At 41.6% G+C, this 27806-nt stretch overlaps 5 protein-coding genes and 3 long non-coding RNA genes across 9 annotated transcripts; 6 read left to right on the forward strand and 2 right to left on the reverse strand.

The window, feature by feature from the left end:
* Positions 1-430: 430 nt before the first annotated feature.
* Positions 431-3040, reverse strand: LOC107278045 (uncharacterized). The gene is made up of 2 exons (XR_001542315.3): positions 2933-3040; positions 431-697 (listed from the first exon to the last, which is right to left on the reverse strand). It is a non-coding gene; the product is annotated as an uncharacterized lncRNA (long non-coding RNA).
* LOC136354847 (uncharacterized) lies at positions 2556-8299 on the forward strand. Of its 2 annotated transcripts, none has more exons than XR_010738696.1 (5): positions 2556-2789; positions 6324-6405; positions 6485-7434; positions 7530-7682; positions 7925-8299. It is a non-coding gene; the product is annotated as an uncharacterized lncRNA (long non-coding RNA). The 2 variants fall into 2 exon arrangements; XR_010738695.1 differs by lacking the exon at positions 2556-2789 and adding an exon at positions 3285-3496.
* On the reverse strand, positions 3751-5731 carry LOC107279678 (uncharacterized). The gene is made up of 3 exons (XM_026021808.2): positions 5578-5731; positions 3993-4246; positions 3751-3800 (listed from the first exon to the last, which is right to left on the reverse strand). The coding sequence occupies exons 1-3, from the start codon at positions 5691-5693 to the stop codon at positions 3751-3753; spliced, it is 420 nt and encodes a 139-aa protein (XP_025877593.1). The 5' UTR covers positions 5694-5731.
* A 1295-nt stretch (positions 8300-9594) lies between the features above and the next one.
* On the forward strand, positions 9595-11066 carry LOC136354594 (uncharacterized). The gene is made up of 2 exons (XM_066306092.1): positions 9595-9661; positions 10663-11066. The coding sequence occupies exons 1-2, from the start codon at positions 9595-9597 to the stop codon at positions 11064-11066; spliced, it is 471 nt and encodes a 156-aa protein (XP_066162189.1).
* Positions 11067-17402: 6336 nt separating this feature from the next.
* On the forward strand, positions 17403-19241 carry LOC9270761 (uncharacterized). Its single transcript, XM_015764785.3, has 2 exons — positions 17403-18859; positions 18952-19241. The coding sequence occupies exons 1-2, from the start codon at positions 17538-17540 to the stop codon at positions 19055-19057; spliced, it is 1428 nt and encodes a 475-aa protein (XP_015620271.1). The 5' UTR covers positions 17403-17537; the 3' UTR covers positions 19058-19241.
* LOC107277066 (auxin-binding protein 4) lies at positions 19052-25325 on the forward strand. The gene is made up of 6 exons (XM_026022032.2): positions 19052-19126; positions 19941-20011; positions 20213-20347; positions 24611-24813; positions 24900-24967; positions 25184-25325. The coding sequence occupies exons 3-6, from the start codon at positions 20230-20232 to the stop codon at positions 25284-25286; spliced, it is 492 nt and encodes a 163-aa protein (XP_025877817.1). The 5' UTR covers positions 19052-19126; positions 19941-20011; positions 20213-20229; the 3' UTR covers positions 25287-25325.
* On the forward strand, positions 20761-21205 carry LOC136354848 (uncharacterized). Its single transcript, XR_010738697.1, has 2 exons — positions 20761-20896; positions 20969-21205. It is a non-coding gene; the product is annotated as an uncharacterized lncRNA (long non-coding RNA).
* Positions 25326-25749: 424 nt separating the features above from the next.
* Positions 25750-27761, forward strand: LOC4352396 (auxin-binding protein 4). The gene is made up of 5 exons (XM_015764786.3): positions 25750-25931; positions 26215-26321; positions 26529-26729; positions 26910-26977; positions 27395-27761. Exons 1-5 carry the CDS (start codon positions 25790-25792, stop codon positions 27495-27497), a joined length of 621 nt encoding a protein of 206 aa, XP_015620272.1. The 5' UTR covers positions 25750-25789; the 3' UTR covers positions 27498-27761.
* The last annotated feature ends 45 nt before the right edge of the window (positions 27762-27806 follow it).

Raw genomic sequence — 27806 nt, forward strand, 5'->3', positions numbered from 1 at the left:
AGGGGGCTGAGGGGCCAAAAACCAATTATAAGAAAATTTACCAGGGGTGTTTTTGTGAAAAGGATAGATGTGGCCTTGTTCGGTTCCTTGGGATTTAATCCTCAAGTGGAATATATCCAGGGAGGGATTGAGTGAATCCATCCCATGTCACTCAATCCCTATAGGGGTTGGAATCCCTTGCTATCTCTTATTCCCTCTCTTAAACCCCATGTTCGTTTTAGCTAGGGATTTTTGCTATCAAAATATGATAAATCCCGTGGTTGCTCCTCCGAGCAGACCTGCTTTTGTTCTATCAGTCGGCTATAATCAGACCTGAATTACGTCAAAGCTTTCGTTTACAATGGCTGTAACAAGCAGCTAATCTGAGCAGCGACGCTTCAAAGCTTGCCGGGACAGTATTGCAGATTAGAAGCACAGGAAAACAGTGATGGGTACAAAGAAAAAAAAGATGTCCACAATATCAAATATCACACATTTCACTGTGTGGGAGAACTCAGTTTAAACACATTCTTAGTAACTCAGATAAATCACAAACTAAACAGGTTTATGAGTGGAATGAGCTGAGCAGCAGGAGACACTATAATGATGCCCTGACTTTCATCATGCTGTCTGAAGCAATAAATCTTCAGGAACCTCAGAAAATTGCTACCATCAAATAAATTATCTGGAATATCCCTACCAGTCGATTTCAAGGAACCTACAAAGCACAATGAGTAAACATCAGCTTTCCTATCTCATAAACAGATAAAAGGAAACAAAACTTGAGATGATTGAATTTTCAGAAGATGCAGAAATCATGTATAACAGATGGGAAACTATTCTAATCCCTCGAGGGGATGTTTCCTCGTTTGATCAAAAACTATCTAAACGGTTATGAAAAATTCTGGAAAAAATTGACAACATTCATACAACACATATATACAACTTCACAAAATCTTAAATCCAGACTCAACTCACACGTCGAGATATAAAAAAGACAAATTCAGCGTATGAATAGTAGCGTACTGTTTATATCTAAATTTGTCTTTTTTGTTTCTCGATGTGTAGATCGAATTTGAACATGAATTTTGGTGGACTAGTAGGTATCATTATACTCTACATTGTCAATTTTTTTTAGAATTTTTCACAACTATTTGCATCGAATTTGGAAGAAAAAAGTATACGAGGGGATATCCCCCTTGAGGGATTAGAATCCACTCCCTATAACAGATAGATATATATAACAGATAGATATATGGCCAATGCAGAAAAGACTTCAACATGAGTTCTCAAAAAATCTAGAACCATAAAACATACATATCTATCATACAGTACCAATCTTGGTCTTCAGGTAGAACTAGTTCTTGGTGAATCTAAGACAGGGAAATCAATTGAAGGGTACAATATATAACTTGCACCTATTGTTGCTAGGATGAAGTATATGGTGCTTTCCTTTCTTTTCGACTAAAAATAGATAAAATTGTACATCCTAAAAACAGTAACACTAGATGTATTTGAATACAACTAGCAGCACACTAAATTGGTTCAAACACCGTGACAATCTGAAGTTTGAGCAAGAGCTAGCTATAGATAAACACAGAGGATCCTAATCCAGTACAAATCTAATTGATTAATCAAATATATATCACAATAAACTAATGACTAATAAAAAACAACTCTTATTAGCACTTCAGTGCTCCTGCTGATTGGCCCTGGACAGGTATATGTATGCTAGTTTCACTTTGATGCTATTAAGCTTCATGTCTTTCTTGACACCTTATTACCAGCAAATAAAAAAGAAAATCTATGCACTGCAAGTCTGCAACTATATCTATATGACTCTGAATTTCTTCAGATTTTGCAATCTTGAGAAGAATAAGGTTCGAACCCTGCAACTTTGGAAAGTCCTCTGTACTGCACCTGCAACTACATGACTCTGAATTCCTTCAGATTTCGCAAACCTGCAACTGCAACTACATCTACATGACTCTGAATTTCATCAGGGTTTTGGCGAGTCTTGCAGAGATGCGATGATGACTTTCTGAATCTTTATCTCACAGGGCTGTCAGGGTGCACAGCGCTGAGGGAGCTGCACCTGGCGGAGAACAAGATCAGCGATGTGGAGGGGCTGCACCGGCTGCTGAAGCCGACGTGGAGGGTGCCGACACTTCGAAGGCTACGGGCCAAGAACCAAGAGCCCTCTCCTCCTCCTCCTCCTCCTCTCCTCTCCTCTCCTCTCCTCTCCTCTCCGGCATCCAAGAACCCTCCCGTGTCCCGGCCATGCCGCCGCCGGATCTGGAGCTGAATAAGCGGTCGGCGTCGGCGTCGGCGCCGGAGCACGACCAGACGGCCGGCCCCTACGGCACGGTGCGTGCGACGACGGGAAAGGGAGAAGAGAAGAAAACCCTAACTATAAATTTGAAAGAGGAGGGTGTTAGATAGATCTCCCTCCCCTTGAGCCCAACGGCTCAAGGGGGCCTTGACCCGCGCCCTGATCGGGGGCGCCCAGCCCAATGGTTGGTGAGTCCCCGTCACACTGCGCAATATAAAAGGGGGTAGAGGCCGGGGCGGCATACGGTACGAGGTTCGCTGCCGCCGCAAGCTCCACCCCACAAACCCTAATCCGATCGAGAGGGGGCGCAGCCAGTGACGGGAAACGCCACCGCCGCGCCACGCCTCATCGCCGGGACATCTACGACCGTCACGCCGCAGCAGTCATCGCCGTCGATCTCACCGGCGCCGCATCCGCGACAACCGCGCGACGACGACGACGATGGCCGACGCTTCTTCATCCTCCAACACCTCAACCGGTCGGTCTATCTAAACCCTCTCCCTTTTCAATCTCTATTGTTCAATCATCAACCCAAATAGAACCACCCGACCTAGATCTAATCTAGGTGATCCTAGAGCAAAGTTTAACAGAGGGGAGAGGGGATAAAGGAAGCGTGCTCACCGGAGAGAAGGTGGCGGCCGGAGGAGAGAGCCGTGCCGTCACCGTCGCCTCCAGGTCGCGCCACGCGCCGCCCCCACCGTCACGTCCGTGTCTTCGTTGCGCCGCCGCGAGGAATTTTTCTGCTCCTCTCGAGTAGATGATTTTTTCTCGGGCTTACAGAACAGGGAAACCCATGGTGGGCCGGGCTAAAATCCACGTTGGGACTTAACCGAACACATAATTTCGCATGGGCCGGGATTATTTCCTCGCCGGGGTGATCCACGGGGATTGGGCCCCGATCCCGGCCGTTCCCGGCCCAACCGAACAAGGCCTCACGGGCTTAACCCCAGAGGTAAGCCGTCCTTCTCCCCTTGAGCCGCGCGGTTCGCTTCGCAGATCGAGATCCTTCCACAACCGCCGGTCCCGGCCGCCGCCGCCGCCGCTCCCGGCCACCGCCGGCCGATCTCTCCGCTCCCGCACCGCGCGTTGCTGCCGGGGACCATCGTCACCTTCTTCCACCAGATCGGACCCGAGGACGCCAGCCGTGACCTCCCCTCCCCGGCCTTCCTCCCCGGCGGCGATTCGGTGAGTTTCTAGGCGAATGCCACGCGAAAATCCCCCCTCCCTCCCTGTCTAGATTTCTCCTACGTTCTAGGGAATGTTCGGATCGAGTTTATATCAGGGAGTATGTGGATCAAGGTCGTCACCTGTTTCGATTGTATTCTTCTAGGATTTTCCCGATCTATAATATGTGCTACCTGCATAGGGCATCACTACTTAGTCCAGTAACAAATCTGACCTCTAGTGCTGCTGTCATATTACTGTGTAACTAGTCAAGTTCAACTGCATCCAGTGGCGGAGCCAGGACTCAAACCCTGTGGGGTCAAGGCTGATACATAACAATGGCTTCAAGTAACATAGTGAAAATAATTACTAAATCAGAGTTCATTTCTACGGTTACAGAGCTCCTTTTTACGGGTTTTCATCCCTTGATATCGGTTCATGATGGTATCAGTAGTGATATTTTGAAACACATCACTTTCAACATAGGCAATCATGCAATGATATAAGAAAGTATTGCCTATTCTATTGCGCAAATCAGACTTGATATACTTCATAGCAGAAAAAACTCTCTCGACTGATGCTGTGGCGACGGGTAGAATTAATACCAGCTTCAATAACAAAAACACCAAATGATAAGAAGTGTGTTTCTTTTTTTCAACTAATTTCTTGCACAGATCAGCAAGCCCTTTCAGATTGCAGAATCTTGAATCATCACGAATATTCTCAACAAAATTTTCAAGTTGGCAACCAAGCTCTTCAATCTTGTGTTCACTGTCAAAATCATCAGGATACAATCGAGCCATTTCTAGTATTTTGTCCTTGTCAAAGTTAAGAGAATGAATCAGCAGGATCCAAACAAGCCACACCAAGTAGTAACACAGTGCTGCTCTCACTAAAACGGTCATTAAGCTCAACACGTAATAGGTCAATAACAGCGTAAATGACACTCTGGTAGTAATCCTCATTTGATATGCCATCAACTTGAGCTTTCCGCTTTGATTTTGATCCCCGAGGAACATGCATGTCATCCATGTCAGGAAGTTCAATATCATGCTGGATGCAAAAGTCAATAACCTTATTGAACATACCTTCCCAACCATCATTTCTCAGGTCTTGTAGTCTTCTCTTAGTTGTGCCCAGATATGAAATAGCTTTCACAATATCTTGGTCCTTTTTTTTGCAAGGCTATGTTCAAATCATTAGTTATTCCAAGTATAACCTTCATTAAGTGCAGCATAAAAGAAAAATCAAATGTCTGTATGGCATCCAACACCCCTTTTGCCTTAAGCCTATCAACAGCTTTAGAGCCATTGTGTGCAATGTCATCAATAACTTCAACTACCGAAGGAAACATAACAATCATATTCAGCAGGGAATTAAAATGAGAGCCCCATCTAGTATCACCAGCTCTTTTAAGGCCAAGTTCTTGATTTAGACCACGTCCTGTTCCAAGTTCACCCAATTGCAATGCCTCTTCAACTATCTTTGCTTGTTTTTCCTAAAGCATATCCCTGTTCTTGAATGAACCTCCAATAGTGGCCAATATAACATTAAGCCACTCAAAAAGAAACACAACATCTTCATGATTTTTGGCAACTGCAACTAGTGTCAATTGGAGTTGATGAGCAAAACAATGTATGCTATGAGCAGATATAGAATCTTGCATGATTAAAGTTTTCAAACCATTTAGATGCCCTTGCATATTACTTGCTCCGTCATAACCTTGGCCACGGATTCGAGAGGGACTAAGTGAATTATTTCCAAGAACAAAATAAACAACTTCCTTTAGCGCAATAGCAGTTGTTTGAGTAACATGAGCAAGCCCAATAAGCCGCTCCACCAGAAACCCCCTTCTATCAACATATCGTATAACAAGAGCCATTTATTCCTTGTGTGATACATCACGGGACTCATCAACCAATATAGCAAAGTACTCATCTCCAAGATCTTCTATGATAGCTTTAAGTGTTTCCTCAGCACAAGCTCTCACAATATCTCTTTGGATTTCAGGAGCAACCAATTTGAAGTTCTTGGGAGCATTTTTAAGAACAACAGCACCCACTTCTGTAGAGCATTCTGCATACCATTAATAAAAAGTAAGGAAATTTCCCTTCCTCTTAGAAGATTCACTTTCATCATGATCTCTAAATGGCAAACCCAAAGTCAGAAGCAATCTTGCAATATCAATGGATGCTGTTAAACTAATCATGTACTCCATCTTACCTTTCTTTTCTTGCTTAACAATATTAGATCGAATAGACTGTTGTTGGTTCATGAGATCATCACATCTCTTCACATTCTGATTATGAACACTAGAAGGGCCACCAATATGAATTTTGAACCTATCGAATTTCCAAGTTCTAAACCCCTGAGTTGAAAATGCATCTCCTCCACCATGCCCTAGAGTTTCATTTTTAAACAAATAGCAACAAAGACAGTATGATGCATCTTCTACTATACTGTACTCCAACCAATTACTAAATGTCTTAAACCAATCTGGATTAAAACGACGCATACACCCACTCATATCTTTTTGGGAGAACTTATGATCTGGAGTCTGAAATGGACCTCTTTGGAGGTAAGCTCTTCTCACCTCGTCACGAACATTCACATTATACTGTGAAATTGGCTTTCTTAGTGCAAGATCTGCTGGAAGATTAGACAAATCAACTTTATCTTCTGTAAATGGTGCCATATCCACTGCATTTATGTTCTCCAAATCAGCTTCATCTTGCATTTCTTCTCCTTCCTCTTCATTTATAGGTGAATCTTGAGAAGTTGAGGTGTTTGATTTTGCTTGAGGGATTAGAATTAGTCTGACTACCATTTCAAATTCAATTCTATGCAGGCATTAGGCAGCTCATTTCAATTGATGGCCACCAACAGAATGGACTTGGACCAGGCAGGGCATCTAAACCGCCATAAAAAAGGTGCAAACAAGTCCTTTGTACATCTGTTTTTTAAAAGCCACATACATAGTAGTTGTTGATTTATTTATTTTATGTGCAGCAAGGACTTTCTATAGCTATGACTTGTACATTGATAAGAAGTTAGGTTTGGAGGTTGAAGATGAGACCGTACCTATTATGCAGTTCAAAGCTAAGAACAAGCTTGTTTTTCTAGCTAAGCAAAGTAGCAAGAGACAAAATTCCGCTAAACTTAGCTTTGGACAACATCCTTTATCTACTTATGAAGTGGTGGGTTCCTGGTCAAATGTTTCGCTTCCCTTCTGTACAGAGGTATGCAAAAAGTTGATCCTATCTGTGATAGAAGGAGTTAAAGCGAATCTTGAAGATGGCAACTGCTTTGAGAAATTTGATGAAAATAATCTCGTCGTCGGGCCTTCTGGAAAAGTAATGTTCAAACATGTTAGATTTTTCCCTACTACCTATGAAACCAAAAGGGCAATGTGGAAAAACACTCCTCTTTGGAGAAAAGACCATCCCAAAGGATATCGAACATCTCCTTAGTCTTATCAAAAAACAAATAAAAGTGCTTCTTTACACTGTCCACCCTTCACTTGAATCCCACTCAGAGAGGATGGTGCTTCACAAAAATGTATGAGCACATCAAATTCAAGATAACTGCCGCACAGAAGAATTTGATTCTGATGAGGGTTCCATATCATGAAAAATGGAGAATAATTGCAAATCAAAATGCTGTTCTTCACGAGACGATCAATTTCATATACAGCAATTATGGTTGCCTTCCTAAGTTCAATGAAAAAGGTGTACTTTATACTGAAATTGAAATTCAGCTACATGAGGCTGAAATGTTTCTGGACTTCATTCGCCACGGTACAGCTCACCGTCTCCAAAGAAACATAAGCTTGACACCACATCAGCATGAGCTCATACTTCTGGTGATGTATCCTTTGTTGTTGCCACTACTTCAAGAAGCTATTCTGGATGTACTTGGAGAGCCAGAGTTCAGAAAGATACTGTTAAGGTCTAGTTAAGGTACTACATTCAATAAATTTTCCATTGATTGATTGGGTTTTCAATTTGTTTTCCATTGAGTGAATGCTAATTTGATGAATTACTGTGCCTTGCAGGTCTGTGTTGGAGGTTACTATGAAGGACATGAAGTTGCTTGAGATGTATGATGGTGACTGAGATCAGTTGATGAATATAGCTCACTTGCTCTTGTTTTCATTTTCTTCGGTGGATGATTCTGCTCAGAATGATACTGTTAAGGTCTAGTTAAGGTACCACATTCTGTAAATTTTCCATTGAGGCCCTGTTTAGATTCCAACTTTTTTCTTCAAACTTCCAACTTTTCCGTCACATCAAACTTTCCTCACACACAAACTTCCAACTTTTCCGTCACATCGTTCCAATTTCTTCAAACTTCCAATTTTGGTGTGGAATTAAACACAGCCTGAGTGAATGAGTTTTCAATTTGTTTTCCATCGAGTGAATACTAATTTGATGAATTACTGTCTTGCAGGTCTGTGTTGGAGGTTACTATGGAGGACATGAAGTTGCTTGAGATGTGTGATGGTGGCTGCTATACTTGCTCTTGTTTTCAATTTATTCGGTGGATTATGTGCTTCTTCACATGCTTTGTCTTGTCAGAGTTATGTTGGATGTGATTAGTAGATAACTTGATATTGATTCTATTAAAATAGAATTTTGGATGGGTGAACTTGTACTAGGAGTAAGTAGTAACTTCTTAGTAAAATACTTTAATGGAATATTGTAATTTCTGCTCAATGTATTTTTAGGCCCCCTTTGGGTTGTGGGATTTGTAGAAGAAAACTCAGGATTTGAAGCTCCAGAGTATTTCAGTCCAATGAAGAGTTTACAATCCTTTTTAAGTCCATGGAATTTCAGCATCTAGTTGGAGTTCTTTTTCCACCAAGTCCGTGTGTGTGTATACACGTATACGTATACGTATTGTATATGTAGTGGCCAACACACTACATGGCACACTACGTGCCATCTACATAAATGGCTCGACTCACAGCTTATCGAATTGATCATTATATATGTTTATGCACTAAGACTAAAAATATTAAATCACATCAATCAAGACATCGTACACATATTCTTACACAATGTATGCATTGATTAAAACACCATGCTAATTACACCTTAGCATGCACGCATGCACACATTCTCTCATACTGTATTAATTTGTATTAATTGTATTATGATAAAATCCGTGTTGTATTAATTGTATTATGATAAAATCCGTGTTTATGCGGTTATATGATGATCAATTTGAGAAATTTTGAATTCCATTATATGATGATCAATTTGGGAACGAGGAAGTAATTTTTTTTTTATTCCACTACCAACTCCAACTGATGAGCCCCATCCTGCTCATTCTCTTATCAGTAATTATTTAACCGTAGTGTGTCTATTTATGCACCTTGTTGTTTAACCATTTTATATTTTGACTCCCAAAACATGGATCTGATCCCTTACATGCAACTATGCTTAATCAACTGATACTAGAGCTATTGTGTTTCTCAATGATTTGTTTGTCATCTATTGTCTTGCTGCTATGCATTGATACGTTGAGCTACTGACTAGACTGGGTCATGGTCATTGTAACCTTTTGTTCAAGTCCATGGGGCTAAAATGGTTTGAGCCCACTTAGCTCAAATGGTTCGGATTGGTTTGGGTAGAAACACGCAATGGACTGGACTGGTTTGGGGCTTAGAGGTGGAGGAGTGGAGTGAGTTGGATCGGTGGTTTTTGCGCTGGGGAAATGGTAGGAAAAAGTATACTTAGACTCCCTCAACTATCGCTCGAGTATGATTCATGTCCTCCAACTACAAAACTGGATATATCAACTCCTCCAACTATCAAAACCGGTGCAAACAATATCCCTGGGTGGTTTTGGATGACGTGGCACCTACGTGGCGGTTTTGACTGAGTCTTTATCCTCCGTGGTGCTTACGTGGCGTTAGAATAAAAAACATAAAAAAATATGTGGCACCCATATGTCATTCACATAAATAAAGTATTGTGGGACCCACATGTCATCCTCCCTCTCCTTCCCTTCTTCATCCTCCCTCCCTCTCTCTCTTCCTTATCTCTCTCTGTCCCCTGGCCTTTCTCTTCGGTAGGGAGCGGTGGCGGTGGCGGTGGCGGTGGGGACGGCGGTACATGGGTGAGCTGAAGCGCGCCCTCGACGCGTGCGGCCACGCGCTGCTCGAGATGCCGACGGGCACCAGCAAGACGGCGGCGAGCTCCTCCCCACGCGCGGACTGCAGCGAGCTCCTCCCCCCGGCGCGCGGACGCCAACGAGCTCCTCCCCCGCGCGCAGATGGACGGCGAGCTCACATGTGGAGCCCACATATTCGTGGTCCCACTTTTTTTTTTGTGTGAATGACATGTCAGTTCCACAATTTTTTGTTTTTACTCTTGTGCCACATAAGCGACACGTCGACGACACATGGGACGAAGACCGGGTCAATACCGTCACATGGGCACCACGTCAGTCAAAACCGCTTCCAAAACCACTCAGGGATATAGTTTGCATTGGTTTTGATAGTTGGAGGAGTTGATATGTCCGGTTTTGTGGTTAGAGGTCATGAATCATACCTGGGTCATAGTTGAGGGAGTTGAAGTATACTTTTTTAGAAATGGTATAGGGGTGGTTTTGAAGCGGTTTTGGTCCCATTAGCAGGCTTAACTGTTACTATTACATGCTTATGTTACTACAATTTTCATCATAATGTTACTGCCAAAAGTGCAGTAACAAGATGTAAGTTTTGCAGTAACGTATCATGATGGGAGGTAAGTCCACTCGTGATCCGCCATATTCTAATTCTGCAGGGACTAATAGTGTCGCCCGAGAAGCACCATCTGGTAACACGACTGATGAAGAAGTTTAGCTAGAGAAGACTGTGCTGCAAGAGTACTGTGACACACGGTTGTTGCCGTTTCCTAAAAGAAGCAGGAAACCGTCAGTGGACGAGCAGTTCGCTCGTTTTGTTAAAGTAATCCAGAAGATCCATATCAACGTGCCATTGTTGGATGCCATGCAAGTGCCAACATACGTGCGTTATCTCAAGGATATCCTCAACAAGAAAAGACCGCTCCCGACAATTGAGGTGGTCAAGCTGACGGAGCAATGCAGCAATGTAATACTCGACAAGCTCCCGGAAAAGAAGAAGGATCCGGGGTGTCCCACGATCACCTGTTCGATTGGGATACAATAATTTGACCAAGCTCTTTGTGACCTCGGAGCAAGCATAAGCGTCATTCCTAAAGACGTCTTCGACAAGCTCAACTTCACGGTGTTGACACCAACACCGATGCGCCTGCAATTGGCTGACTCATCGGTCCGTTACCCAGCTAGGATAGCGGAGGATGTGCCGGTAAAGATTTGGGATTTCTTCATCCCGGTTGACTTTGTGGTGCTGGACATGAACACAGAGAAGGAGACGCCGCTCATTCTGGGGCGTCCGTTCCTTAGCACCGCGGAAGCCAACATTGATGTGGGAATGGGGAGCATCCGTTTCCATATCAACGGGAAAGAAGAGAAGTTCGAGTTCCAGCCGAGGACCGAACAATGCTCCATGGTCTGGATCAATACGGGCCAAACCCGCAGAATATTCAAGTGGTCGAAGTGAAGCCGCCCAAGACGGACAGCCTGGTGAAATTCATGCAGAATTTCCTAGAGAAGGAAACAACGATTCCCAGGAATCGTTATTGGAAGACGTTGGTAAAACCCAATACACCGGCTAAGAAGCTAGAGAAGCCGGCTCCCGCACCAAAACCAAAGAAGGTGTGGAAGGAAAAGCCAAAGCGGCCTGCTCCATCACCTCCGGAGACGGGTGGAAAATCCGCGAGTTAAACTAAAGGGAGGTACGGTCTTGCACGTCGGACCCAAAATGATGCGACCTTTGTCTAAAGGTAAATTGGTATGTATCCGCATATTTATTTCCATCAATTTGAATTTTGCATCAATGCATGTTTGAATTTCAAAATTTGCATTTAGGATTGAATTTTGAGGAAATTCTTTCAAATGAATTTTTCAGAGGGAACAAAAATAAAATTTTCAATGAAAATTTGTTGTGCCACGACCACAACCGAACCGGCCAGCCAACGATTACCTACCACTTTTGGCAGGGTAACGGCTAATGGGGCCCACATGTCATTTCTGACCGTTGTGGTTGCCCTATATAAGCCGGCCGGCTGTGAGAGGGAATTCCACCCCCATTTCAACTCATTTTCATTCCCTCTCCAAGTTTTGCTCTCAAAATTCATTCAAGCTTTGATAGTTTCCCTCAAATTCAAACACTTAGTTGCATAGACACAAGTTGCTTTGGTGAAGCTAACCGGCGGGTGAAAGTTTTGTTATCCTAACCCCCGCCGAGTTAGTCCGTTCTTGTTCCTTTGTGCAGAATGAGGAGGTGACTGTCTCGTCTATTTAAGAAGGGACCCGGCTCTCCATCAAGTCATCATGATGAGTCTAGCACTCGTTCATCTGCCGACGTCTCGATGGAGGACGCTAATGTTCCACAGAGTCTCTTGAGTGACGCCGACCTCGACCTTGTCGGTGATCGGGAAAGACAAGCCTACTACATGCTGAAGAACCGGGAGTATGCTCACACGCGAGAATACTTGTAACATCCTGAAAATTTCTTATTTTCTAATCCTGCATTATGCCGGTTCTTATGTTCTTAATAACCTTCTAAACCTAGGAAAATATAATTAGAGGGACCTCCTAAAACTAACTTGCATAGAATCCCTCTTTGATATTTAAAAGCTTTTGTAATTTTCATTTAAAATTATCTTGGGATATTTCTTGATTCGATATTAATTTAAAACCTTCTTTCGACTAAAATTTCCTTTATTCAAATTTAGTTTGAAAACCCATTCTATTTTCATGAATTCTGGTCCAAGAAATTCTCCACTATTACCCTTGAAACCTAAACCATCGTAATTCCGATTCCATTGGAATTAATTGTTAACCCATCCTTTGATCTATCATTTGATTCCAAACCTATCCTTAGTTCCCTTTCCAAATTTCAAATATCCAAATTCCTCCTTTCAATCTAGCCGCCAATTTAATTCCTATGACTTGATTTCCTCTTCGGTACAAGAATAATATTATTACAAATATTGTGAATAATTGCTCTTGTGCTAAGAAAATATAAGTTTATCCTTCTCTTCCACAAATTCAAATTCCTATTAGCCTCAAATACTTCTCTAAAATCCCTGCCATATATTTTGGGGGGCTAAAAATCCTATTTAATTCCTCTCTTTGTTTTTCCTACCACATTTCCAGAAATATATTCAAATTTAGAGCCATATTATTTATGGTGTTGAATTCCTATTTGAGTGCTTCCAAATAAATTCCCTCAAACTCCACCTCTAAATATTCCACTCAAATAAATTAGGAAATCTCTTTTGTGAATTCCCTCCAAATTCAAATTCTATCCGAACCAAAACTGCCGAGGGACCTCATTCGCCCGGTTTTCGTAAGTTGGGGGACGGGTCGTACCTGGTTTTGCGGTAAAAGGGATAAAATTCGGACTGGGCAACAAATAAAGAGACCCAAAGTGGACTTATTCCTTCAGAAAATGTTTTTCTTCTAGTCGGGCCGAAGTCCTCTCCTTTCTCTTCTGGCCCATCTCTTTCTCTTCCAAGCCGAGCCGGCCCAGCAAGCCCACTGCCGAGCCGACTCCTTCCTCCTGTGGGCGTGCGTGGCATGCGCACACGCCACCGCCGCTATCGCCGTGATTTGCGCCGCCGCCGCCCACAGTCTACACCGTCGTCTCGCCGACCGCGCCTGGTCATCGCCGTGCCGTGCCGCTCCTCTTCCGCCGTCCAACTCCTCTGCCGCAGCCACGTGCTCACGCCGCTGACGCCAGCCAATCGAAGGACGAGGTCGGCGCCGTCTCCTCTTTCTCTGTGCTGCCGTTGCCGTGGCTAAGCCGCCGACCGCCTCCGGAACCACCATCATCCACCGCCTCTCGCCGCCTATAAATAGCCGACGAGCCCGTCCTATTTCCCCCACACCGAGCCTTTAGCTCCATCTCTTTCTCTCTCTCCTCCCATGTCCGGCCGTCGCCGCCGACGGTCGATCTCCTCCATCATAGTTTCTCTATCCCTTTCCTCGCGCCACCATGTTGGCCTCCCTCCGGCGAACTCATTTTGCCCATCTCCCCCTTCTCTCCCACCTCACTTTAAGCCATCACCGAGCTCTCTCTTTCCTGCCGGGCCGAGCTCTTGTCACCGGTGTTCCCATCTAATCCTTCCTCTCCTGCAGTGGAAATCGCGTCCTACTGGTGCACCACATCCGGGAACACGCGTGACCGCCGGTGTCGCCGCATCCCGACCACCGGAGGGCCGGCGCCCCTCCTCCCCGTCCTCTCTGTTTGCCCGTGGTGGAAGAGAAGAAGAAGGAAGAGACGGGAGGAAGAAGAAGAGAGAGAAAAAGAAAAGGGAAAAAGACTGACAGGTGGGCCCATAAATAGTACCTTTTCGTATTTTCAAGATTTAATTCAAATCCCAATCTTTAGAAGCCCATATCTCCTAAACTATATATCCGATTCCAATGAAACTTGGACCTAAATTCATCTAAATTCAAAATCTATATTTTGATACCAAATTTGCTATTTTATAATTTTATTTGAATACCGCTTGAATTTATATTTACCTTTTCAAATATCTTCTTTTATCACAAATTACCCTTATTCACTAAACAACCACCGTTTGGAACTTTACGCCTTCCATGGAGACGTTCGCGCGGTCTACTGACCCCGACGTCGAACCGTTGATTGTAAAGTCCGACAAAACCCAAACCTATACTTTCCTTTTTCTTTCTCTTGGGAAGGAGAAAGGAAAAGGAAAAGGACACTTGTCGACGTTTGATGTCGTCATTCTGGTATTTGCATAGTATGAGAATCGTCGGTGCTAGGATATATGCGAGACTGAGGTAAAAGAGATGGAGACAGGGATTTTTATACAGGTTCGGGTCCCTGAGCGGTTAGGTAATAGCCCTACATCCTGTTGGCCGGAGCCGATGTTGCTTTTTATTCACCATAATCACACCAGTACAATATGTGGGTAGCCTATCTAACTGTTGTCGACATGTCGGTCTGAAGGTTTGACTCATAGTCGACAACAGGGTAGTCTTCCTCCTCGAATCCGTGTCCGGCGAGATCAGAGATAGCGCTTTCGTATCTCCTGACGGTATCCGGAGACACCGTAGGGGAATAGCCATGCCTATCCCTGAAGTCGATATCCGGTGGCGTGTCTTGGCGTATGTAGGCTTGTATGTTGATTGTGTTGGGTGTTGATGAGGTGGTCGTCCCGATCGTGGTGATCGTGTTGATCATCTCATGGTGAGTCTGTGTGTCCGTCCCCTGTCTTCCTAGGGGGCTTGTATTTATACCCATAGGTGTCCCCTTGTCCAAGTAGAACTAAGGAAACCAATATGGATACAATCCGAGTAGTCCTTGTCGTTTTCATGTAGAACTCTGGCTGTCTTTCCTTATCCGGAACTCCCTCCATATCTGAAGTCAGTTTCCGTATAGGACATGGTATGTAGTGGGTCCTGCCGAGATTTAGTCAACTACTATTAGGTATGTGGTATCCATGACTATGACAACACTATAGTTTTTATAGGAATAGAAGGCCCAACAAGACTCTCTAGTTTGAGATGTTTTGAGTGTGGCGAGAAGGAGCATTCTGCCTAAAGTGTCATTCCAAGGAAGATGAAGGGGACAAATCATTAAAGAAGAGTAAGAGTGGAAGCCACAAGCTCATGAAGAAACCCGAGAAAGAATGAAAGAATATTGAGGCTTTCATTGGACAATGAGATTTAAATGAAGAGAGCTCCGGTTCTCTATCCGTCTCCGACGCTGATGAGAGTGATGATGATGGATAATCTTAATGGGTTTCGCTGGTTTTACATAGGTACCATGCATGGTACATATTAATGGTCAAAGTTGAATCTTGAAGGCGAAAGTTTCTTGTTTGATAATTCATACGAATTAGTTTCACATTCCACGGAAAATATGAAATTTCTCGGTCCTCATTCTACAGCTTATTGCTTAGAATCTTCATTTAATTTTCCACTCCAAATAATACATATGATTAAAACGTGTATATATTAGGCAGTCTAGGTTGTGTTTAGTTCCAACGGTGAAAAGTTTTGACGTGTCACATCGGATATACGGATATTAATTTCAAGTATTAAACGTAGACTAATAATAAAACAAATTACAGATTCCGCATGTAAACCGCGAGACGAGTTTATTAAGCCTAATTAATCAGCCATTAGCAAATATTTACTGTAGCACCACATTGTTAAATCATAAACTAATTAGGCTTAAAAGATTCGTCTCGCAATTTACACGCAAACTATAAAATTAGCTATTTTTTATCTATATTTAGTACTCTATGCATATTTTTAAACATTTAATGAGATAGGAGAAAAAATTTTTATCAAAGAATCCAAACAGGCTCTTAATTCCTGACTTTTCTACCTGCCAACTTAAACAAACCGTAAACTCCCGTTCCTATGGGACACGTGATAACACGGGGCACGTGACTGCGCCACACCATCGGTGTGCAAAAAGTGTACTTACGTATATGATTAAAAATGGCTTCACCTGTAGCAATGTAAGAGCATTTTGCTAGTGATAATAAAATTAGAAAAAAAATATTTTTCTTCTCCCTCCCCCTCCCTCCCTCTAATATCCAAAGGCGCGGGAAGGAGAAAGGAAGGAGAAAAAAATAATTTAGTATTTTTTCTATGTGATTGGTATGTGGGTCCCACTAATGCGTAGGTCTCACTGTGGCATGTCACATCAATGTGCGGAGCAAGTTGAAGCCTGTTTAGGGACCCAAAAATGTATTTTGAAGGTTTAAAGACATAGATAACACACCGACACAAGTTTAGGACTGTCAACGCACTTCACTCGAAATTTAATGTGAGCACAATCATGTCTTAAAAATGTCTTTGAAATACCTCGTTTCATATTATAGGTCATTTTAACTTTTTTTTTATAAGTCAAATTTATTTAGGTTTGACCAACTTAGTAAAAAGTATATTAATATTTTTAACACGAAACGAAGAAACTATCAAAATATATTTAATGTTATATGCAACGAATCTAATTTGGTGTTATAAATATTGCTATATATTATCTATAAACCTGATCACAAGAAGTTCGACTTTAAAAGGTTAGAACGGCCTATAATGAACATTATAAAACGAAGGAAATGTGTATATTTGAATATGATTAGAATTATCTTCTATGGACATGTTTAGGGGAGCTTCTAGTTGCAGCAGCTTCTCCCAGAATTAGAGGTTCCTCCAAACAGTCCAGTTTTTATCTAGATTGTGAGAAGTTGTAATTTTAAAATACAAAAAATGAACTAGGACACAGAAGCTGGAAAACCTAACTTTTCCAGATTCTTATAAGATACTTCCTCCGTCCCACAATATAAGGGATTTTAAGTTTTTGTTTGCAATGTTTGACCACTCGTCTTATTCAATTTTTTTTGCAAATATAAAAAATGAAAAGTTGTGCTTAAAGTACTGTAGATAATAAAGTAAGTCACAAATAAAATAAATAATAATTTCAAAAAATTTTGAATAAGACGAGTGGTCAAACGTTGCAAGGAAAAACTCAAAATCCCTTATATTATTATGGGACGGAGGGAGTAGCTACCAACTAGCTTATTCTCAAAATCGTAAGCTCCCAAACAGCTCCTATAATTGGCATATGCATTAAAATATCTATTTGGAATATTCATATTCGAATAGGATTAGGATTACCTTGTGATGAGCATATATTTAAATCTCTGTTTGCAATACCGGCCATATTTGAATAGGATTAGGATTTATCTTGTGGAGATAGATTCTAAATCGGATAAGTTATTTTCTTTTATATATATATATATATATATATATATATATATATAGGGTGCTCGGTTAATTTTGTGTTACCGTGTTTATTAATTACCCTACCAACCGTACGCCACCCTCCCAAGGGGAAAGAGGAAAAAAAAAAAACCCCTCCCCTTTCGTTCCCGTCGCCGGCGGCCGCCGCCGCCGCCCGGAACCTCTGCTCCCCCTGGCCATGGCGTTCCCTGATTGGGTCATGCTCGACCCCTACGTCTTCCGCGACGGCCCGTTCCCCGACGACGATCCGACCGCGGCGATCGGGCACAACTCGAGAGGCGACAAGGTCGGCGTGCGCTTCCTGCTCCGCGCGCCGCCGGAGCCGTCCAGCATCTTCCTGGATTGGGAGGCTGGCACAGGGGATTGCGACGACTTCTCCGTCGTCGCCGCCCACCGCGACGCCGTCCTGTTCCAGATGGGTTACCTGGTTTCGTTGGGCCCCAGCAATGCCTACAAGGCGTTCGACTATTTGCTCTACCGGGCGGCGGGGGCCGGCGGCTCTTCGCCGTCGCTCGACTTGCTCGCTCCCTTCGGTGGCTCCGTCGACGAGCTCAAGGCCAGGATGGAGGCGGACGGCCTGATCCGCCTCACGAACCAGCACCTCCGCAGGCTCAAGTGCCTGGACATCGGCGTCCTGTGCCGCGACGGCGAGGAGTTCGCCGTGGCGGAGCTCCAGATCACCAGGTCAGAGGTCGGTCCGGAGCTCCACGTGCTGCGTTCTTCTACCTCCAGCCGCAAGTGGGAGCTCAAGCGGCCGCCGATCACCCCTGCGAACGGCGGCTCTCTCGATCTGGAGAAATTTCTCTGGGACTGGGACGCCGACACGGTCATCCCGTTCGGGAGCTACCTGTGCTGGGTGGATTACTGTCTTGGTATCTTGTTCTGCGACATGTTTGATGAGAATCCACAGCTCCACTACCTAGAGTTCCCCGCGGATGTCAGAGGAGCATGCTTCGGTGGGTGTTGTCAGGCCGTGGGTGTGACCAATGGCGTCATGAAGCTCGTCTCTCTGGTTCCTGATGATGGCCTCATTGCTGAGAATTACACCCCTGAATCTGGTTTCACCATCGTTTGCTGGACCTTGAGGATGGATGAAATGGATAAGATGGTGTGGGAGAAAGATGCCGTGCTCAAATCTGATTATCTTTGGTCGATGCTCAAACCCGATTTTCTTTGGCCCCTAGATGAGTTCCCTTTTATCACTACCAATAGGTTCCCAAGAGTGCAGTTCCCTCTAATCAGCATCGATGACTCAAGTGTTATATATCTTGTCTTGGCACAGAATGGGATGGTGGAGGAGGCAGGATACAATTACGATGAAACATGGCTCCTTGCAATTGATATGAGTAAAATGACCTTGAAAATGTCATTTCCATATATCAATGATGAAATGGGAGATCCATCTCCTGAGATGCTTGCATTTGCTGAGGATAAATTCTGGAGGTTTGAGCCATTCCTCGCTGCTGACTTCTCCAGGCATTTCAATCTGCGATGCCCCAGGCATGTCCTCTTAAAGCCCGCCGAAGCTTGAAGTCCTTTACTCTTAAAGTGAAATCACTTTGTTTCTGTTCTGATTATATGGTCTAATACAGGTTATCCAAGCAAATTTGCATGGAATCAGCTCTACTGCCTCAGAAAAGAAAATTCGGTTGTGCTGAATACCTTCCATTGGATGGTCCCTCTCTTGCCATATTCTGAATTCTGATGTGAAGTGAACTTTTCTTCTGAATTCTGATGCGAACGGAGGTAATTCTGATGTGAACGGAGGTAATTCTGATGGGAATGATGTATCTTCCAAACTCTGATGTGAATGAGTGTGATTCTGATGTGAACGATGTGAATATCTTCTGAATTCAAATGTGAATGAGATGTGATTGATGAATATCTTCTGAATTATGATGCGAATGAGTGTAATTCTGTTGAGAATATCTTCTGAATTATTTTTGACATGGAATATCTTCTGAATTTGGTTGTGAATGAGTGTTTCTTGCCCAACAGAGGAAATATTGTCACGAAATGATTTTTTTTCCGTAAGAACCTCTTTTTCTTTCAAATGGGACGTGTGTGTATGTGGTACTATTTCAAGAGGCTTTCATGTTAATACAGATTTATTTTAATACAAGAATTTTATGGGATTTTCACACTAATTAGTTGAAATCTTATAATACTCTAATATTCTAATGTCGCTGCTATTTTAAAGGCTTACATGTATAATCTGTTTTGAATTCATAGTATGTTTACACTAACTGGTTCAATTTTTGTAGTTCTTCAAGTTTGAGTTTGGGACATTATTAGAATCGTAAGCACTTCAATTCCTGTTTTGAACCGTATTCACGATCATAAGCTAGGTCACTAATCTTGTTTAGACATGTACAAGAGGAACATGCGTGTACATCTGAGTTATACCTGAACGATAACGATCAACCTAGAATTCTGCACTTATTTGAAAACAACTGATCAAATTATGTGCAAAGCCTTGGGAAAAAAAAATCCTGAAGTAAAAACTAGAACTGTCCATATGCCTAGACATGTTTGTTCATGAGGGCTCCATGTACAGTGGAAAAATTTGCATGATTTTCAGGAAATCGCATGGACCAACCATAGAAGCAGATTCCAGCTGCTCAGCCGCTTCCCTCCCCTCCTGCCAGCGAGGTACTCCCTACCGTGCTCTCCCCTTCTCCCCTCTCTGGTTTAGAGTTTCTTGGGAACTTCCAAACTTGATTTATACTGCTGAATATTTCAAAGATCAAGAATTTACAGAACTGTAGAACCGATAAGAGCAGTAATTTTTGCCCATTTCGAAAGTATGTTCCTTTTATCTAGCAATTAGCCAATTACTTCATACTATTTCAGTTCCAGCAAGTCTGCAGATGTGCCACCAATCTTGGCTTGAGCGAGTGCTAACTGTATCTGGTGTATGTTCAGACAATTCAGTGGTGAAAGACATTAGACAAATGCCCCAAGGCACGCTAGCTCATGGAATGAAGGGGTAAGGGATGAACTGAAGAAGCCACCTGAATTTTCCCCTATTCATAGTTGTCTAGTTGATATCAACTTTCACATAAATTGTTTGGATTGGATGAACTCGTGTATCTATGGTTTCTTTGTTAGATTTTATTCCACGACCAATATGTCAATCTAGATGGATAACCATGGGGGTTGATTCTTTCTTGCTTATAAGTGAAAATGATGTCTCTTCTCATCAGGTGGAAGTGTGGCTTCAGACATTTGGACCAGCCGAAAGGACACTGATCCGCAGGCACTCATGTGAGGAAGTCTTTGTTGTATTGAAAGGGAAAGGCATACTTGTATTGAAGTACACAGGGCAGCCTCGGGAGATTCCTGTCTTTCAAAATAGCATATTTATGGTCCCTGTAAATGATCCTCACCAGGTTGTTTATGTTGGATTTATTTTGGTGGGATGTGCAATTTACATAAAGGTGTTTACACCATGTTTCTCTTTACCGCAGGTTTGGAATTCTGATGAGCATGAGGTGAGGATTTGCAGGTGATTGTGGTCATATCGTGGCTATCAAGGTGTGAGTACTGAGTTTACCCAGCACCTAAACATGAACTCTAGGTTCTAAACTGCTGATTGTTGTGTATCAGCTTTGTTAAAGGACCCTTATGTGCAGTGCAGGCCTGGGCGCGAGAGGGAGAGGGGGAGTATGTACACCCCCTTCCCCCTTCTATTGGATACTCCAGTAGTGTTTAATTTAAAATTTGAGCCGGTGGAGAAACGAAAATATGACTTTTTTCCTCTATTCACGGCCGCATGCATGCGTGCGTGATTCCGGTTTTGATGCAACCGAATTATTCAAGGCTTGAATTAATCATATACCTAAATCCCGTTAGCATGTATTCATTTAGGAAATGATCAGCAGCATATCTGCCGCTGAAGTATATATGGTGTTCTTTTTAATGACACTGCCTGTCCCGTTTTACTTGTTACTTCCTCCGTTTCATATTATAACACTTTCTAACATTTGCTCTCAATGTGAGTGTGTGTGCGCACGCCTAGATTTATTAACATTTATATAAATGTAGGTAATGCTAGAAAGTCTTATAATCTGAAACGAAGGTACTTATTGCGTTCATTTTATGAACGTACTTAGCAGTACCTACGTTCACGATGGGAGTATGTGTACATGCAGTTGATCATATATTGCAGTATATTCAGTTCAAATGAAGTACATACTGTTTTTAAGTTAGTACAGTATATACAAATGTGTTTTTAGTTAGTAGCAGTATATACTATTTTGTAAAGTAGTAGGTATATACCGTTTTTAACTTAGTAGCATTATATACTATTTTGTAAAGTAGTAATGGTATATACTGTTTTTAACTTAGTAGTATATACTAATTTTTACTAGTAGCAGAATATGAGAATTTTTATAGTAGTGGTATATACTGCTTTTAACTTTGTAGCAGTATATACTAATTTTCATATATCTATATCTCTATCTCTATCTCTATCTCTTCTCTACTTTTTATACTTTAAAAAAATAAGAGGTGTTTCCATCGTCCGAAAAAAACCGGGCGAAAAAAACCGAGTTTGTCCGATCAAAAAACCAGGCGAAAAAAGTGCGAAAAAAAAGAAAAACCAAATATGTCCGATCCAGAAAAAACCGGACGAAAAAACCAGGCGAAAAAAAACCAAAATTGTCTGATAAAAAAAACGGACGAACAAAAACGTGCGAAAAAAAGAAAAGAAAAAACAAAATAGCGATAAAAAAAATCGACTCGGTCCCTAAAAAAAATAGCGATAAAAATAAAAAAAAGTCCGACTCCTCTTGCGATTCCCTCTCAGAAACAACAACAAAAAAAAAAGTCCGACTCTATATCCGAGTCCCACTCCTCTCGGTTTGAGTCCGAGATACTAGGCACCACTTCTCTCGGTTTCAATCTATATATTCCATACATCTTGGTGAAAAAAAAATTGATGTGCCGGATTGAAGATCTGTTTGCAAAAACGGAAACTACATGTCGAGAGCATTTCATTTTTATATGATTTTAATTTGGGTTTGTACATTTGCATTTGAGTCCCTGTAATTTTTATATTTACATTTGAGTCCCTATAATCTTGCAATAAGGTGCTTTTGGTCTTTTTTTTAAAAAAACAATAAATAAAAGGGACAGAACAAAGACAGAAATGTGCATAAAAAGAAAAAGAAGAGCCACACAAAAAAGAAAATAAACAAAAAACAACAACAACAAAAGTCTATTTCCTCTAAGTGGCGAAAAAAACTGTAGATATAAACGGAAAAAAAAATATGATTCCTATAAAAGACAAAAAAAAAGTGGCGAAAAAAAAACGCTAGATCCGATTCCTTTAAAAAGGGGAAAAAGTCTGATTCATGTAAAGGCAAAAAAAATTGAAAAAAACATCTAAAAAAGTTCGTCCGATTCCCTAAGAAAGTGGCAAAAAAATGGGTCGTAAAAAATAAAAAACTGGTTCGTATAAAATAAAAATTGCACGCGAGAAAAAATGGAAAGGGTGAAACAAAGTCCAATTTCTAATCAGTATAAATCTCTTCTCTATCTCTAGTCTAATCTAACTATTTAAAAATAAAAAAAGGCACGACAAAATAAAAATGGTCAAAAAAACGTGTGAGAAAAAAGTCAGAAAAAAGCGCAACAAACACGCTGAAAAGGTTTTTCCATCTTCTTAAAAAAATTTAAAAACGCGTGAGAAAAAATATTTTCATTGTCGGCAAAAACTTTTTAAAAAAACATGCGAGGAAAAGACTATCAGAAAAAATGCGTCATTTCTAAAAAAAATGGTTTGAAAAAACCACGCAAGAAAAAAACACTATCTATATAAAAAAATCGCTCTGAAAAAATTGTCAGAAAAAAACTAAATTGATGGACGCTTGAGTCGGATAGGATCCATCGATTTTTTACCATCTACTACACGGCTTTTATTTCGTCATATATTTCCATGTATTGGAAAAAAGCAAAAAATAACATTCAGAAAAAACAGGCAAAAAAAACCACGCGAGAAAGTAATTGTCAGAAAAAATAGGCAGAAAACACGCGAGAAAAGCAAAACAAAAATGGGGAGAAAAATATGGCTTTCGTCATCAGTAAAAAAAAAGGAAAAGGAAAAACATGCTAGGAAAAACCTGTTAGAAAGAAATGCGCTATTTCTGAAAAATGGTTTGAGAAAATCGTGCAAGAAAAAACATCGTTTATAAAAAAAAAACGAGCCGCTCATTAAAATACAAACATTGTCATTGAGATGATTATGCATGAAAAACTTATATTATCATTAAAAAATTTTCACCCGTTGCAACGCACGGGTATTTTTGCTAGTATATATATACATACACCACAAATTATACCAGTTGATTCAGGATTTTATTTCCAAGGCGAGTTTGAAGTTCGATCTCCTACTCCTGGATGAGTACAAATTCTTATTATGGCAAGTGAAGTTTTGCAGCGGGGTATCTACCTAGGAGGAGAAGTATGCCGAAAAGAAGAAGCATATTCAAGTCGTTGAGAGGGAGGTTTACTCCTGTCTAGATCTCAAGGTGATTAAAATTTCTGGCAAAGTTTGCTACCATCATACCCATCATATCAGGAGGTTTTATCAGGAGATTTAAGTACTTCGTTTTGAGCACAAAAGTTTCGCGTTTCTGCTAGGATTACATAAATTCATGCTAGCAGATTCAGGATTTTATTCCTATTGCGAGTTTGAAGTTTGTGCATGAGTTTCGCGTCTCTACTAGGTTCACACCGGTTTATACTAGCATATTCAAGATCTATTCTCAATGGTGAGTTTGAAGTATGGTCTACCTCTTTTGGATCAAGGGTGTTATGGATTATAGTCCAAGTGACTATTTGGCGCATATTGATTTTATCATCACGAGGTTGTTTGGAGATTGAAGATTTTTATACTACAAGAGAAATTCGTATCAAAGTGGAGATTGTTAAATATGTGATCCGAATTTTGGGCCCACAATATATTCGGATTAGTTTTCTAATAGGACTCTGCATTATAGGATTAGTTTCCTATTAGGATTTCGAGTCTTTGCCTATTAGGACTCCTAGATTTCTCTCATATATATCCCTTGTAAGCCGCCCGGGGAGGGTGCGACAGCCCGATGTATCCCAGCGTTTGTATCCAACTCCTCTATAGTGATTATTGTCGGTCGGCACCCGTGGTTTTTTTCCGCAAGGATTCTCCATGTAAAATTTTATGTCTCTGTTGTGCATCTATTTTCATAACATTGATGTAACTTTTTCATCAGGTGGAAGTGTGCCTTCAGACATTTGGTCCAGGCCAAAGGACACCCATCCACAGGCACTCATGTGAGGAAGTTTTTGTTGTGTTGAAAGGGAAAGGCACACTCTTTCTGGGATCAAGCTCAATGAAGTACCCTGGCCAGCCTCAGGAGATCCCTGTCTTTCAGAACAGCACATTTACTATCCCTGTAAATGATCCTCACCAGGTAAAACATGTTGGATTTTATTTTGGTGGGATGTGCAATTTACATCGAAGTGTTTAATTACATTATGTTTCGATTTTTTATCGCAGGTTTGGAATTCTGATGAGCATGAGGATTTGCAGGTTATTGTGGTCATATCGCGCCCGCCTATCAAAGTGTGAGTATTCATTGCTTGAAAAAATTTGTTACAATCATGAATCTTTATAGAATTGTATCAGTTGTGTAATTTTTTTTTTGTCAGAACTCAGAATCGATCTTCAGAAGGTTGTTAGACATGCTATATGTATACTTCTGTACCTGATTACACCTGTAAATCTTGAACATTTTTATGAAGGGTAATAATGTTTCTGAACGTTGATGGCATTTCTTGTAGGTTTTTCTACGATGACTGGAATATGCCTCACACGGCTGCAAAACTGCAGTTCCCCATCTTCTGGGACGAGGAATGCTTAATTGCACCTAAAGATGAACTCTAGGCTATAAACTGCATATTGTTGTTGTCATCTTTGTTCAAGGTGCAGGCTGTAATTGCAATTTCTTGCCCAATGTTCAGAATATGTACCTGATAGCTTCTGAAATAAGGGACACTACTTCACAATGTTTCCATGATAACAATGCTTTTATCGAATCATTGATTAAAAATAATTTCTCAATTTTTCATCCTAAACATCTGATCTGAGCTTAGTAGCTTTACAGTTTAACATGGTTGAAAATGTAACAGAAACATTCAGGTAGCAACAGGCACACTGATTCAGTAGAAAAATAGCACACACAAAAAAAAAACTACTGAAGACACTAGCAAAGTAGCAAGAGAAAGCTACTATTCTTTTATTTTACTTTTTAAGGGGAAAAGTTCACATCTCTCTGCGTGTGGGCCCATGATTGTGTGGGGCCCATTGGTCATCGATTTATTTTGGAGTAAGGGGAAAGTTAATTTCTACTGCATTTCTCAGTTTTCGAGAGGTCTAGAAGAAAAGAGATGGAGACTAGAACTGGACCAACTGCCGCCGGCGGCCATGGCGCCCACCTCGCCGGCGCCGGCCGCGGCGCCCTCCTCCTCGCGCTCGTCGTCGTCTCTGCCGCCGCCTTCCTCCCCGTAGCCGAATCGTCCTGCCCGCGAGGTCGTCTCTCCTTCCCCGTAGCTCTTTCTCCTCCTCCCCCTATCCATTTCCGAGTTTCTTGAAACTTCCAGGTTTAATACTTCGCAAGATTAAAAAAATCTATTTAAAAGTTACAAAATCGTAGAACTGGCAAGGTCCTAGGTCCCTCATTTTGAGATGCGGGAAGTATTTGATATAGTTGTATGCAAATTAGCTCTTGAAGTTTTTTTTTTCTCTAGCAAAGTTCTAGGGATTTAGGTATGTCAGTTATTGCAATTTCTGAACTGTATCTAGCGTATTTCAGACAATTCGCTTGTGAAAGATGTTAGCAAAATGTACCAAAGCAACTATGGAAGGGAAGGGTTCTCACATATAACCATTGCTGGTGCCCTAGCTCATGGAATGAAGGAGGTGAGGAATGAATTACCATCAGTACTGTTTTCCCCATCCAGATTTGGCAAGAACTTATGCAGACTTCTTTTTTCGGATATACGCATTATAGGCATAGTTTCTGTGTTGAACTTTATTCGTAAGACACTGCGCTGATATAGATGAATACTGCTGTGATGGATGATTTTTTCTTTTCTTCTTGCATCTACCTGAAATGTTTTCCTTTAGGTGGAAGTGTGGCTTCAGACATTTGGACCAGGGCAAAGGACGCCGATCCACAGGCACTCGTGCGAGGAAGTTTTTGTCGTCTTGAAAGGGAAAGGGACACTCTTGCTGGGGTCAAGCTCAATGAAGTATCCAGGGCAGCCTCAGGAGATTCCCGTCTTTCAGAATAGCACATTCTCTGTTCCTGTAAATGATCCGCACCAGGTAGAGCGAATGATTGTGGTTATATTATTTACTGAATGTGAGACCTCCTGATCCTAGTTTGCACAGCTGTGCTGAAATTATGTCGCGAAGCTTACTGAGATTTCATTAGCATGTTTGATTTATTTGGATGGAGTGGGCAATGATGTGTTAGCGTTTGCGACTTCTCTTTCGTGGTGGCAGGTTTGGAATTCTGATGAACATGAGGATTTGCAGGTGCTTGTGATCATTTCGCGCCCACCTGTCAAGATGTGAGTGTAATACACACAGGGTCCTCAAAATTTTGTTTCATCCATACCAAATATATTTCCATGTCCTAGTATTTTGGACGATTTTCCAAATTCTAATATTTGGGTTACTTATTATGTGTATGAACCACTAATACATATACTCTATGTAAAATGGTGACCATGATATCATTTAAGGCCTAAATACCTACAAGAAATTGGCCCAGGACTCCAGGCTGGTTTGACTTAAATAATGATTGTCTCAGTTTTTTCCAAACCCTGGATGCACATATAATCTTATGCCATGAAACTTTGAAATATATTCTTGTGGCTCACAAGGATCACTAAATATGCTCTGTATGACCTTATATGCAAATTAATATCTTTGCATCTTGGGTAATAAATACTGTTCTGACCTTTCATGATATTGCTTGTTTGCAGATTTACATATGACGATTGGAGTGTGCCTCATACAGCAGCAAAACTGAAGTTCCCCTACTTCTGGGATGAGGACTGCTTACCAGCACCGAAGGATGAACTCTAGTTTCTAAACCGGCTATTGCAGTGTATCATCTTCATTCAAGATACTGCTGGATTGCGGTCGATACTTGCTGTAACTCTTTTCCCTTCTCTCTAATGTGCAGTTCTAAAATGTGTTCTCTTGCTTAATGTCAGGACTTATGTACTTAGAGCTTTTGCAGTAAGGACCACTGTAAGTGTAAACTAGTTACATAATAACGCTTCACTAATCCAGACATTATCTGTGTATATAAATAAATGCCTACACAGCTGGTTTCTTGTTGATTAATTCTTGGTACTGAATTTCGGATTACCAATTCTTCATTCTAGACTT

This window comes from Oryza sativa, chromosome 12, assembly GCF_034140825.1.
Source record: "Oryza sativa Japonica Group chromosome 12, ASM3414082v1".
Taxonomy (NCBI): Eukaryota; Viridiplantae; Streptophyta; class Magnoliopsida; order Poales; family Poaceae; genus Oryza; species Oryza sativa.

Bases quoted from the DNA above. Each gene is read 5' to 3' on its own strand.
- LOC107279678 (XM_026021808.2), bottom strand. From the start codon at position 5,693: ATGGAGTACATGATTAGTTTAACAGCATCCATTGATATTGCAAGATTG. The intron at 4,247-5,577 runs CCTTACTTTTTA...TGATTTTGACAG, and splicing joins TCTAAGAGGAAGGGAAATTT to TGAACACAAGATTGAAGAGC. The intron at 3,801-3,992 runs GCAATACTTTCT...GTTATGTATCAG, and splicing joins TGATTTGCGCAATAGAATAG to CCTTGACCCCACAGGGTTTG.
- LOC107277066 (XM_026022032.2), top strand. From the start codon at position 20,230: ATGTGCCACCAATCTTGGCTTGAGCGAGTGCTAACTGTATCTGGTGTA. The intron at 20,348-24,610 runs GGTAAGGGATGA...AACTTTTTCATC, and splicing joins GCTAGCTCATGGAATGAAGG to AGGTGGAAGTGTGCCTTCAG. The intron at 24,814-24,899 runs GTAAAACATGTT...TTTTTATCGCAG, and splicing joins CTGTAAATGATCCTCACCAG to GTTTGGAATTCTGATGAGCA.
- LOC9270761 (XM_015764785.3), top strand. From the start codon at position 17,538: ATGGCGTTCCCTGATTGGGTCATGCTCGACCCCTACGTCTTCCGCGAC. The intron at 18,860-18,951 runs GCATGTCCTCTT...GGTCTAATACAG, and splicing joins TTCAATCTGCGATGCCCCAG to GTTATCCAAGCAAATTTGCA.
- LOC4352396 (XM_015764786.3), top strand. From the start codon at position 25,790: ATGGAGACTAGAACTGGACCAACTGCCGCCGGCGGCCATGGCGCCCAC. The intron at 25,932-26,214 runs GTCGTCTCTCCT...AGCGTATTTCAG, and splicing joins CGAATCGTCCTGCCCGCGAG to ACAATTCGCTTGTGAAAGAT. The intron at 26,978-27,394 runs GTGAGTGTAATA...GCTTGTTTGCAG, and splicing joins TCGCGCCCACCTGTCAAGAT to ATTTACATATGACGATTGGA.
- LOC136354594 (XM_066306092.1), top strand. From the start codon at position 9,595: ATGGGTGAGCTGAAGCGCGCCCTCGACGCGTGCGGCCACGCGCTGCTC. The intron at 9,662-10,662 runs GCAAGACGGCGG...AATTTGACCAAG, and splicing joins CGAGATGCCGACGGGCACCA to CTCTTTGTGACCTCGGAGCA.